A 12,858-nucleotide genomic window follows, 5' to 3' on the forward strand; every position below is an offset into this window, starting at 1 on the left:
GAATTCATTATAATTTCCAATTCTAAATGTATGAAATATATATTTTTTTTTATAATTTTGAATGTTTGATTATAAATTTGAAATGATAAATTTGCTAGAAACAAAGGAAACACTTTGGTTGTTGTTTTGGCGAATGAATATGACAACTTCCTTTTTCTTTCCAACAGTCCATAATGGTGGGTGAAGACCACATGTTCTTGTAGAAAATATACTTTTATTGCTTAAAAAGTTCCAGTTTTATCATGTTTTGGGTTGAGCTCTGTTAAAAATACAGAGTCTTTTATTTAAAAAGCTTTTTGAAGGACTGAAAACCCAACTGATAAAAAAAATTTGAAAATTATTTGTAGTCCCCATTTGTGAAACATGTCGTAGATTAATCTCAGCGTATTCGTCAAGTCTGATGATCGGAATAGGTGTCCGTTGAAATTCTTCACTCTCGCGGAGATACACCTTAGATTACTTAGCTGTATAAACTGTATCTCCACGTAAACATTAGGTTGACACGTGGTGATGCCCTAGCGCTACAGTTCCAAGTATCTAACCTACAATTCATGGCGCACTATAATCTTATTTCTTAACATATTTTCATTTCATATTAACTTTATATAGCTGATTTTTTTTTTTTACCACAGAATGACTAAACATCCTTACCAGCTTTATAAATTGATGCATTGTGGATTGGCCACATTTGGCAAATTGAATCCCATTTTCCAATTTGAATAATAGTCAAGCGCAATCAATGAATCTCGTTACCTACTAAATGGGAGCCATTTTCATTAGTTAATTCCATTTCTGAAGAAAAAGGATGGCATGCTTACCATTGGGGCAATAACTCGGGATATGCATTTTAATAATCAGATAAGCATTCATGTCAAGTTTTGTGCTTGGACTTGAAAAAGTTATAACTTAAGTAAAGTGCAACAAGCCAGGGCTCGACATTAACGCTTGTCAGCTTGTCTGGTACCAGTTAAAAAAATATACAGACAAGTGAATATTGCTTGCCACTTGTCCGACTGGACAAGTGCATTTTTATGTAAAGAAGTCTCCAACATTTTAAAAAGTAAAGAAAGTTTTGTTATAAGTTTATCCGTAGTCCCGTTAATATAAGTTTATCGATTAGTAATTTTGAATTTCGATCCCGACTTCAAATTGAAATGCAATGGAGTTACTCTTGATCGGGATTGAAGTTCACTAATTACAAACAACTTTCAATATTGAACTGTAAAGGTGTGGATCTTAGTTCTTACACAGTACCAAACACACATGTTATCAAAAACAAAGGAAGAACAGGTAGCAAAGATAAACTTAAGGATTATGGAAAGAAATGTAATTTATATTAGGTTTCATTCATCATTGATAGACTATGATGACTTTCCATGTTTAGTTTAAAAAACAGATGAGAAATCAATATAAGAGTTACATGTATTTTAAAACCTGATGCTAAATTTAAAATGTCTTGTAATTTGCCATGACAAAGCTACAGCTGACAAATCATGTTTAATGTTAAATGGAACCAATAAATTTAGGAAAGACACTATAAGTAAGAAGTCAGGTTATTAATTGGCAAGAATAATCAATAAATGACTTTATTTTAGTAATACAGAACTGTAGTTTTCAAGTGACAATATTTGATCTTTAATATTAAAAATTTTTTGGACAAGTGAAGTTGAAGTTCGGACAAGTAAATATCGTGGTCACTTGTCCGAATGGACAAGTAGGAAAAAAGTTAATGTAAAGCCCTGCAAACAATCCAGTATTTTGTTTGAAATATGAAATGGCCTTAATCCTCTGACTCTCTGCTCCTGATTCCCATTGCCTGGGTTAAACAATCATCTGGGCAAGTAAAAACAATTTCAGTCAGACTCAATGTGAAAAGCTTGAATTATGGGATTGGTGAAAAAAATTATGAAGCAGACTGGGATTCAAACCCATGCCCCTGAATTCTTGTCTGGTGTTCTACCAACTGAGTTAATGTGGTGCTGGTATTCAAACTAGTCTGACTTACATTTAAATAGTTAGGTCTATTTTTGCATCTTTTCAGCAAAATGCCATGCCTTAACTGCCCTAAAAGTAGTCTTATTTAAATGAAAGGGTATTAAAATACAAGATTACTGTGGTTGTTTACAAAGTAGGTAAAATAAAAAATAATATTCTAATCTTTAGATACATCAGCCATAGGGACATACGGCTGTTTTTAACTTTTTGTATATTAACATGATGTGCTTTATTCATTGTTCTGAGTTAGGGTTAGGATTATCAGTACTATAATAAACAAATATTAACTCATTTTGTGTAAGTGTAAAGTAGGGGGTACCATAAAAGTACCGGTAATTGACCACCAAATGTAAATCAAACCAACAAACAGTGTGCTTGACCTGTTAAAAAGAAATTTTTGGTTAGAAATGTGAAATACTAATGAAAACCAAGGGGCTCAATCATGTGAGGCAAAATGATTATGAAATGTTCTATTCATGGCAACCATTAGTAAGTTGATCCCAGTTTCACATGCGCTGAAAAATAAAATCTCACCAATCATTAACCCTTAGGCTGCTGCATTAATTTTCGCCAAGATGGCCGCCACTGCTGAATTAATTAATCACAATTAATGGTAATTGACCATCGAGTTTTAAAATAATATATCTCAGCAACTATTTATGCTACAGTTACCAAAGTTATATTTAAATGCAAGAGAAAATGTTGAAGATTTCAATGCAATGCTCATTTTCCTCATTTAACTTGTAATTATCAATCTAGGTACGTTCAAATGTGAAAATCAATTAAAATCAATGCCTGTTATTGTTGCATTCTTCAATTGTCATAATTTAGAACCCAAATGACTGTAAAAGTTCCTTAGTATATCAATAAGACATACATTGTGAGATTCATGTTTATTCATATCATTTTTGAACATCAGGTAAACAATTAATAGGTCAAAGTAACTGAAAAATAAAGAAATACATCAAACACTTTATCAATGTTTTTAAATGTTGGTCTGATTCACATTCTCGGACTGCACACTTCTCTCGGTAAAGATGTTGATCAATTAAACAAGAATTTCCATAAACATATCATTAAAAAATAATTTAGAAACGATAAAGGTTCGTAATCCTCCATTTTAGCGTTTAATTTTTCCTCTCTGGTGAATGGGATATTCCATGGCGGTGGATCAACACGCAACCAGCCTACCTCGAGATCGGCATCAAATTCTTGGTCATTTCTTGGCACAAAGTCCATCAAAGACACATAAATCAATAATTCAACATCTCCTAAGTTATGTACAGCAGGATTAATTCCATCAAAAGTTTTACGTCTTTGCTATCACGGTGAAAAAAGTTCAAAACTTTTGTCTCGTCGTTTCATTCTACGTTCGCCATTTTGGCTACAAATTCAAAACATTTCTCGGAAGTTTACCGCTCTATAGCCTTTATTTTAAACTCTGGAATACTCTAGAAACCTTCCGAAAACATCAATTGACCAATCAAATTTCATTCCTAACAATAGCCATCGTGTTTTTGTTCAAAGCGAGGCTTGGGGAAACTTTAGATAACTCGCTCTCGGAAAAACGACAATAGTCGCGCGTAGCAGTGGCGGACCTCAAATTTCGGCACGACAATAGTCGCGCGTAGCAGTCTAAGGGTTAAGCAGGGCTAAAAAATAATTGACTAAATAGGTTGCATTTGCGACTGAAATTCAGTGTGTGCGATTTAAAATTAAAGCCAGTCGCCATTTAGTGACGAAAAATATCTGCCTGGATCATTTTTAAAAATTTGACATCAGGTTCAAAACTCTGTCAAAATAAACAAAATGGCAGATTATTTAAACAACATGGTTTGTCTCAGTCCTATATACAAAGAAGAGATTTTTATCCAATAGAATTTTCATATTCAAAACTGCCTTAAACATGTTTTATTAGTTATGTTTGTGAGACTAACATAACAAGAAGGTGAAATGATTTTGTTGATGCCGATGTAAAAGAACTTCATACAAAATTCGCGTTTTACGTATCCACTCAAAACATCATACAATTTATAGAATTAATTGATGTGTCTCCCATGAGTCAGTGTAAAAGAAAATTTCTAGTGCAAGAAAATATTATATTCATGAGTATGATGTTTCATATATGAATGAAATGATTGGCTAAATTTAGGGGTGCAAGGATACAGTTGCCTCACGATACGATACGTATCACGATACAGACAATACGATACATATCTTGATACTTTTGATGCCTAAATTTAAATTATTTTTTTTATGCCAGGCATGAAACATGCAATAAGAAAATCTTTCCAACATTGCACTTCTTTTTATTATTTACTACTGTATTTTTAATGGAAGAAACATTCAAAACCTAAATGCTACATAAAGATTTACCACTGGCGACCTAAATTTGAAAATGGCCAGTTAAATTCAAAGTACGTCGTCATTTTGCAACTTTCTCAAAAGTGTAATTTGAGCCATGTTAAGATTGCAATGATTAACTGTGAGATGGTACATCAAGGTAAAATTTTGCCATGATTTGATTTACTATACTTCACACTATATTGTTGTTCAGTATACTTAGTCTGGATTTAGTTTAAAAATTATATTTTAAGAAATGGCTTCCCGTGTTGATAAACGTGCTGCACATTATTTAAAATTGCCCCTGCCGCAGTGAATTCCATTAATCTCCTATATGGTAGTAACTTGGTTTTGTAGGACAAAAGAAATTGGTAACAAAGTTCCCATATTGAGAGTTTCTACATGCAAGCACTTTATTACAAACAGATGTTTCATACAAACTAGGGAAACATGCATTATGGCCTTTCGCACAAAACGGCATCAACCGTGCACTGATTTGTCTGTCACAAGAAATTAATGCCATATTTCCAGATTTTCCTTCAAACTGCAATGAAAGTCATCAAATATTTTGCTTTCAGTCAGAAAATTCATTACATATGATATGATACCATGTAGATTATTTATTGAGATAGTAGGTTTTGCAAATGTAGAAAAGTCAGTTAAGAGAAAGTAAGATCTGTGAATTCACAATATGATTTTTTTTTTTAGACTTCGAAACGAAGAAATAATGGACGAAGCAAGAAGGGGCGTGGTCATGTGCAGTTTGTTCGTTGCACAAACTGTGCTCGATGTGTACCAAAAGACAAGGCCATCAAGAAGTTTGTCATTAGGAATATTGTAGAGGCTGCTGCAGTCCGTGACATCGCTGACGCTAGTGTTTATGAAGGTAGAAAAGCGATAATATTCTCAAAATAACAATAAACTTATCAACTATACTGCAGTCAACCAAATCTTTGACTTTACTACAATTTATATTTGGATATCAGATTTACATTTTGAAAATGATATTTTTATATTTGAAATTTACAGATTTTAAATTGGATCATATAATATATATAGATTATTACATGGCAATTTTTATATCGCATCCTATATTAGCCCAAGGTCACTGTATATTGGCCTGAAAGCCATTAGTTTCAGTAAATCTCATTGTTTTTAAGTAAATGCTCTCCATTATGCTAAGTTGTACTATTCATGCAAATGATGCTCTTCTTATGTTCCAGTAATTGCAGTAAATGCTCTCCTTAAACTCCATGCTAACTTGTTCTTATGATGCTGTCCTTGTGTTTCAGTATATGCTCTCCCCAAAGTCTATACTAAGTTGTTGTACTAATGGTGATGTCCTAGTGTTCCAGTATATAACTCCCCAAACTCTATGCTAAGTTGTTGTACTAATGATGCTCTCCTCATGTTTCAGTATATGCTCTCCCCAAACTCTATGCTAAATTGTTGTACTGCGTTTCTTGTGCAATCCACTCTAAGGTGGTCAGGAACAGATCCCGTGAGGCCAGGAAGGACAGATCACCACCCCTCAGGTTCAGACCAATGAGGGTAAGTCCATTTAGTAATGGTTTACATAAGATGTGTTTATATGATAATTCTAAAATGGTCATTGCAAGCAAGTTCATAGTTAATGTTATATAACATGCTATTTATTTTTTTTGGCAGAAAATATTGTTTACAGGGTTAATTTGACCCCATGGTATTTTCGCCCTTTTTCACTTGAAAACTTTTTTCACCGATTTTCTGGTCACATTTTGCCTGTCATCTGTCTGTTGGTAAACTTTTCACATTTTCAACGTCTTCTTTAGAACTGCTAGGCCAATGTTTACCAAACTTGACACAAAGCACTCTTTGGCAAAGGGTGAATCAAACTTATAAAAATTAAGGACCACACCCTTCAAGAGGAGATATATAGTATTATTGACAATTTTTTGAGAAAATTTTAATAATTCTTCTTCTCAAGCATTTTTTGGCCAGGAAAGCTTAAACTTTTGTTTAAGCATCCTCAGTTACTGTAACCTAAGATTCAAAAGTGTGAAAATAATGACTCCCAGGGTAAAGTGAGGCCACAATGGGGGGGGGGGGGGGGCGGTGTTGAATTTTTACATAGGAATATATAAAGTAAATCTTTAAAAATATTCTTCCCAGAATGTAATCAGCTAGAAAAGCTGAAACTTTTGTGGAAGCATTCTCAAATAGTGTAGATTCAAAGTTGTGAAAACCATGACCCCTTGGGGAAGGATGGGGTTACAATGGGGGACAAAAATTTACATAGGAATACAGGAAAATTCGGTTATAGCGAAGTCCTAGGTATCAATGGATTAACTTCTTTATATCAGTAATTCGTTTTATCTGTATAACAAATTTGTAATAATAACTATAGCAAATTAACTTCATACATGAAAATTGACAATAAGGCCTAACAAAAAAATAAGTTTTTTTCCGCTTTCAGGCTGAAAAAAATTAGGGTCGGTAGGTCTTTTTTTTTTTTTTTAATCTTTTTTTTTTTCTCTCCATCTGTTCAGTTGTGCTTATTAAACCATTTATCTATTAAACTGGGTAAGATAAAAAAAAAAAAACCAAGTATTTGTTGTAGTTGTTTAATTGATCTGGGTCCGCCACCATAAAACATTTTTAAGTCTGATGAACTTTTTCCCCGGCTGGTGGGAACATTTCTCGAGCTCAACTGGCACGACATGTGCTGCCATTTGTAAATAACAAACATCTACACAACACTGATGACATTTAAATAGGTTCTATAAGCGTTTTTACGACTTAAATTTTAGAGGACACAATAAATTTTTAAATCGGATAAAAACGAAATTTTAACAAAAAACTGATAAAAACAAAAATTTTGGGTCGGCGGGTTTAAGTTAGGGTCGGTCGAGAAAGCTGAAACAAACCTATTTTTTTGTTATGCCTAACTCAGCCATCTAAAAAAAAATCCATAACCCAATACAAATTTAAAGCACAGCAACATGGACCTCTAAAAAGATAGAGGTATGATCAAGTGCCTAGGAGGAGTAAGCATCCCCTGCTGACCGGTCAGACTTCAGTTTTTGCAAATTGAGGCTTAGAATGAAAATACATTCTTTTGATACCTTTAATAATCGGATTGTAAATTGGAAGAATTTATCAGAAAATAAATTCATTTAAATTATTATGTTAAATGGTAGTGCATATTTTTTGAAACTGTAAAGGAAATCGTTATAAAAGTGTTAAATTTTGTCATTATTCATATAACAGGACGAAAAATCAGTTTTCTATATCCATAAACTTGTTATATCTGAATTCGTTATAACCATAAAATTTTGCAAAGATTTTTAAAGAATTTTACCAGGGACTCAAAAAAACTTTGCTACAGCCGAGATTTCGCCATATCAGTGTTCATAATAAATAAGTTTTCCTGTATAGAGGGAAAAATCTTGTAAAAACCATTTGCACGGAAAAGCTGTAACTCTAGTGAAAGCAATCTCGGATAATGTAGATTCAAATTCATTAAAATCTATATCTTGAGTAGGTATGGGGTCACAGTAGGGATCCAATTTTACAAAGGAAAACATTTTAATTATTCACAAAAACTCAAATGCTATATTCAATATGGTTTTACTTATTGTAGTTGCAAGCATTTTACCATTGCTGATTCTTTAAAATTGTTAAGAATTTGGGCCCTTGACGATTCTTGGGCCTCACAAGAGGTTCAGAGTTTGAAGTAGGTTTATATCCCATATAAAGAATTGTTTAGGATAATTTTGTGAACCGCAATACTCAACATATGATATGACTATAAAACCATCCTGTCAGAAAAGGTACTTGATTATAAACATAAGAATATCCAGTAGGAAAAAAATGGATTTTTAGTTTTGCAGGATCTACATGTATCATTGTACTACATGGTGCAAATATTTGTATTATGACTCCATTAAGGTGGAATAACACACCTGGAAAAAGTCACTCAAATTAACAGTAAATTATTTAATTATGAAAGATATAATGATAAATAAACTTTACATATGTCAAATAAGCGAAAAATTTATAGTTTGGGGTAAAAAATGATTATCTAAAAAATTCAATTTGATAAGTAACAAGACAAAACCCTACAGGATTCGAACTGGTGATGTGCGGATCACGAGTCTGACACTTTATCCAATCGGCTATGAAGTAATTTACATTTGGTGGTCGATAAAGTCCTTTAAATAAAACAAAATGACGTTTCGATTAGAGGTTCGCCATTTTGTGATGATGTATTATTCCACCTTAAGCTGATTTTATCATGCCCAGTGTTGCTCAGGTGAGGGATGTGGCCCATGGGCCTCTTGTTGCTTTATGCCAAGCAAAAGTTGCTACAAAAAAGCTGCACAAATAGAATTTTAGTAGCTATTCTTTTCATTCCTTAACTATATCGATAACAAACTACCAGTGTATTATATTTATTCCTTAACTAAGTACAGATATTGAAATCAAACTATTATATTCAAGATCAAATAAACATGTTAGGATCACAGTTTAGATTTTTCTAATTTCTTTTTTTCTCGTTTCAGGACAATGCTGCACCACGCCCTGGGGCCCCCGGCGCTCCCCCACAGACTCGCTAACTCTGTGCATAATAAACAGTGACCTGTCAGACTCGTTAACTTTGTACATCAGTAAATAGTGATCCGTCAGATTGTGTTCGTTTTCTTTCCGTTAATGGGTCACTTAGTTGATTTTTAGTTTTTCTGCTCATATGAATACACAACACTACAAGTTAGGAGAGGTATAATGTTTTTGACCTGTCCATCAGTCAGTCAGGTAAGAGGAAACTTGTGGACTCAAAACCGTGATTTGCGACAATTGGTTTTAAGAGAAGGCCAAGGTCCTATATTTAAGTTGGTACTGGTCACAACTTCTCCAGCTTGGATGCTAAATCTGAACCATAAATTCAAAGGGGTTGCAGATAAAATGGAAAAGTTAAACAGACGAAGTATAAATTTATAAGTCTTTCTCCGTGCAATGAAGGCAAATAATCGCTTATCCTTGGTGTTGTGGTGCTAAGCGAATGAGAGCTATTGACCCCCCTGGAAAGGACACCAGTTCATCGCAGGTTTTCTCCAACCGCAAACCGGTGCCCAATTTCAGTTTGGTAGACTGAGACAATGTAGATATTATGGCTTGCCAGTACAAATCAAGTGATCACATCGAGTTTTTAACCAGCAACCTTTGGGAACTGGCTTAAAGGGGCATGGTCACGATTTTGGTCAAAAATTATTTTTTCGATTTTAATGTTCAGTAAGGCGCTTTTAACAGGCAACCAAAATTTGAGTGTCATTTAATGAGTCATAAGCGAGTTACAGATCGTACAATTCTTTGCTATGTAAACAAAGCGTTTGTTTACATTTTAAATGTTGAAGTGAAAATTCCAGTTTTTGACCTAAAATGAATGTGTCAGTCGTTAGGAACTATTTATTTATGCTTAAAATGAATAATAAGATAGACAAACCAGCTTGAAAAAGATTTTTTATTGGTATATTGAACCTATGTAAACAAAAACGGGCACGAGCCGACCCACGCTTGAGGAAATTTGTGGACTCAAAACCATGGTTTGCGACGATGGAGCCTTGTTTACATGAAGAATTGTGAGCCCTGTATCTTGCTTAAAACTCAACGACTGGCACCCAAATTTCATTTGATCATTAGAAATGCATTCCTAAAGCATTGCAAATAATAAAAACAGAAAAATAAAATTTGACCAAAATCATGACCATGCCCCTTTAATGCAATTGAGCCATGTACTCCACTGTAAATTAAAATTTGTTCAAATTATGATCCTCGAGGTTAGGGTGGGACACAACAAGGGGTTGAATTTTTTACGAAAAAAAAAGAGATCCATTTTGTCCGAAAAGATTAAACTTGTGTGAAAGCATTCTCAGTTATTGTAGATTTAAGTCTGTTCAAAACATGACCCCCGGGGTATGGTGGGGTCACAATGAAGGGGTGATGGTTGTGAATATTTAAAGGAATAAATGGAGATAAAACTTCATAAACCATTTGACCAGAAAAGCTGAAACCAGTTTGGGAGCAACCTTGGATATTGTAGACTGAAATTTGTTCAAATAAGGTTTTTGGTGGGTAGGGAGGAGCCACAATTGGTTGATTTTTTACGTAAAATCCATGGAGAAAAATCATTTAAAACCTTCATCTTAAAAACCATTTGGCCAGAAAAGCATTGGATACAAGTATGTAAATTCAAGTTTGTTCAAATTATAATCCCCGGGGTTAGAGTTGGGGCTAAATAGTAGTTGAATTTTTAACCGGATTTTCCAACGGAAAATGGCGGGCGGGCGGCTGCCAAAAGGGTACCCTCATTGTACTGATAACTCCTCCTACAGTTTTCAAGATAGGAATTTGTTATTTTGCAGATCAATTGTACATATATCAGCAAGAGGTATGCATATTGCTAGTATTTTGATATCTGATAATTTATGAAAAAAATACCAACTTTTGAACTTGGTCATTTTTTGGCAAAAAATTACATATAGGGTACTCCATTTCACTGGATACGGTTGGTAGTGATTATCAATTAAGGGTTGACATGGATTATGGTTACAGTTTACATAAAAGAAAACCCGGTTTGCTGTCACATTGACAGCTTTTCACTTGTTACACATTTATAGGAATGAATACAAAAAAAAATTAACAAAACTCGGAAACCATTTGGTCGGAAAGGTGAAACCTGTGTGAAAGGGTACTAAAAGTCAGATACCGAGGCTGAATTTTATTTAAATCATGATCCCCGCGCTAGGGTGTGGACCCAATGGTGGATGGAATTTTTATTGAGGAATAAATATAGAAAATCTCTCAAGATCTGAAACAGCAAGAGGGTCTGAAATTAACCATAGGAGCCGCTATAAGCAAAAGCCCCTTAGGTAAAAATTTTTCATTTTTTTTAAACACCGAATTAAAGTAAACAATGTTGACATAATTTCTTGAGAGTATTAAAGGTATGTGGCATGTCGTCTTGAGAGTATTAAAGTTATGTGTGGCATGTCGTTTTAATTTCATAGGTCGTAAATACGAAGACGTTTAAACTTGTTTGACGTCAAATTATTCCCAAACGCTACGAAACGTCAAATTTACTCTTCTGGGGATCTATTCACAAAATATCGTACGTCTACGATGACACTTTAATCTTACGTCAAACTTGCGTCTACGATTAAACGTACGATTTTTTGTGAATAGATCCCCTGGAGCTGGGCAAGTTAGGTCTTGTGCAGCTGGTCTGACAAGGTGCCTGGCGAATCGATACAAATATCGCTGCCTCTCCTCTAAGTCCTCCAGGGGTGAGTTGGTCAGGTAAATCATCCACAAATGATTAAATCATCCACGGATGATACAGAGAAGAAGGGAGGATTTGGTTTCCTTCGAGTCGGCACGTTTTTTGACAAACAGTTATCCTAGCTGGAGCATCTTCACAATAAATCTGAAGTGTTGGTACTCCTGGATTCCCTTCAAACGAATATTGAATTGTTTCTACATACTTAGATATACAATAAATTAGGTAGAGTGTAAATATAGTTATATATTGGAATCGATATATATATATATATACTGAACCACCAACTGCCATTAAGAATCATCCTTGGGGAGTGGAGTGGACCGAAAACCCTTGGCTTGGGAATGTGCAGAAAAAATGGCGATCTTTTTCAGCCTGATTAGAGTCAAACCTTACACTAGCTTCTTTATTTTGATGGTTGCGTGACTATCAAAATAAATCAGACCTTTCACTATAGGGATCCAAATCAAACATTGAAATAGGTGAAGTTGGAAAGGTTTCAATTAATGGGGATGTCTACACCAAATAAGTGTAGGAGATTTGTGTTGCATGCATTTGTTACTAATAATCATGGTATACATAAATTGTGACATTATTTTCTAACATTGAAGCATAAATGACCCCCATACTTATCACATATGGAATTACATATTTTTACATTTCATCAAAACGACAGATATAACGGGTTCAGCAAAATCATTTGAATTTTGAAGGACAATATCAAAGTCAATGTATTTTTGGTACAATTCCTAAAAATAAAATAGATATGCAAACCGCAAACATTACCTTATAGATATGAATTATTTTTTTCGACAGATATTTTAATTTAGACACGTACTGAATTAATCAATCTCACTTCAACTTCGAAGAAGAAGGAGGCGATGATGCTGACTGCTGAGGAATCTAAGCCAAACATGACGGCTCAAAATGAAGAAGCCCCCTTAGGGTGGCTCTATACACCCACAGTTTATTCCAATTTTCAATAGAAGACCACAAAGCATATACTTGTCAAATATTAAAATGATGATGGGGATACTATAGGTATTTTTAAAGAATTTTTTAATGTATTTTAGTGTTTTTGTAAACTAATTTTTAAAAACTTAACTATTAACAAATTGAGGGAATTTTTTGTCAGATTTGGATATTTACTTCGGACACCTAAAAAATTGAATGAAAATAATTGCAAATAAACACAAAAAATATTT

At 33.9% G+C, this 12,858-nt stretch overlaps 1 protein-coding gene across 2 annotated transcripts; it reads left to right on the top strand.

Moving 5' to 3' along the window:
• The first annotated feature begins 123 nt into the window (after nucleotides 1-123).
• LOC128156790 (40S ribosomal protein S26-like) lies at nucleotides 124-9,005 on the top strand. Of its 2 annotated transcripts, XM_052819087.1 has the most exons (4): nucleotides 124-176; nucleotides 5,047-5,224; nucleotides 5,756-5,889; nucleotides 8,883-9,005. In XM_052819087.1, exons 1-4 carry the CDS (start codon nucleotides 174-176, stop codon nucleotides 8,934-8,936), a joined length of 369 nt encoding a protein of 122 aa, XP_052675047.1. In that variant the 5' UTR covers nucleotides 124-173; the 3' UTR covers nucleotides 8,937-9,005. The 2 variants fall into 2 exon arrangements, with proteins under 2 accessions (XP_052675047.1, XP_052675046.1); XM_052819086.1 differs by lacking the exon at nucleotides 8,883-9,005 and having other exon boundaries at nucleotides 5,756-5,997.
• The last annotated feature ends 3,853 nt before the right edge of the window (nucleotides 9,006-12,858 follow it).

The sequence above is a fragment of the Crassostrea angulata genome, chromosome 7 (genome assembly GCF_025612915.1).
Source record: "Crassostrea angulata isolate pt1a10 chromosome 7, ASM2561291v2, whole genome shotgun sequence".
NCBI classification, from domain to species: Eukaryota; Metazoa; Mollusca; class Bivalvia; order Ostreida; family Ostreidae; genus Magallana; species Magallana angulata.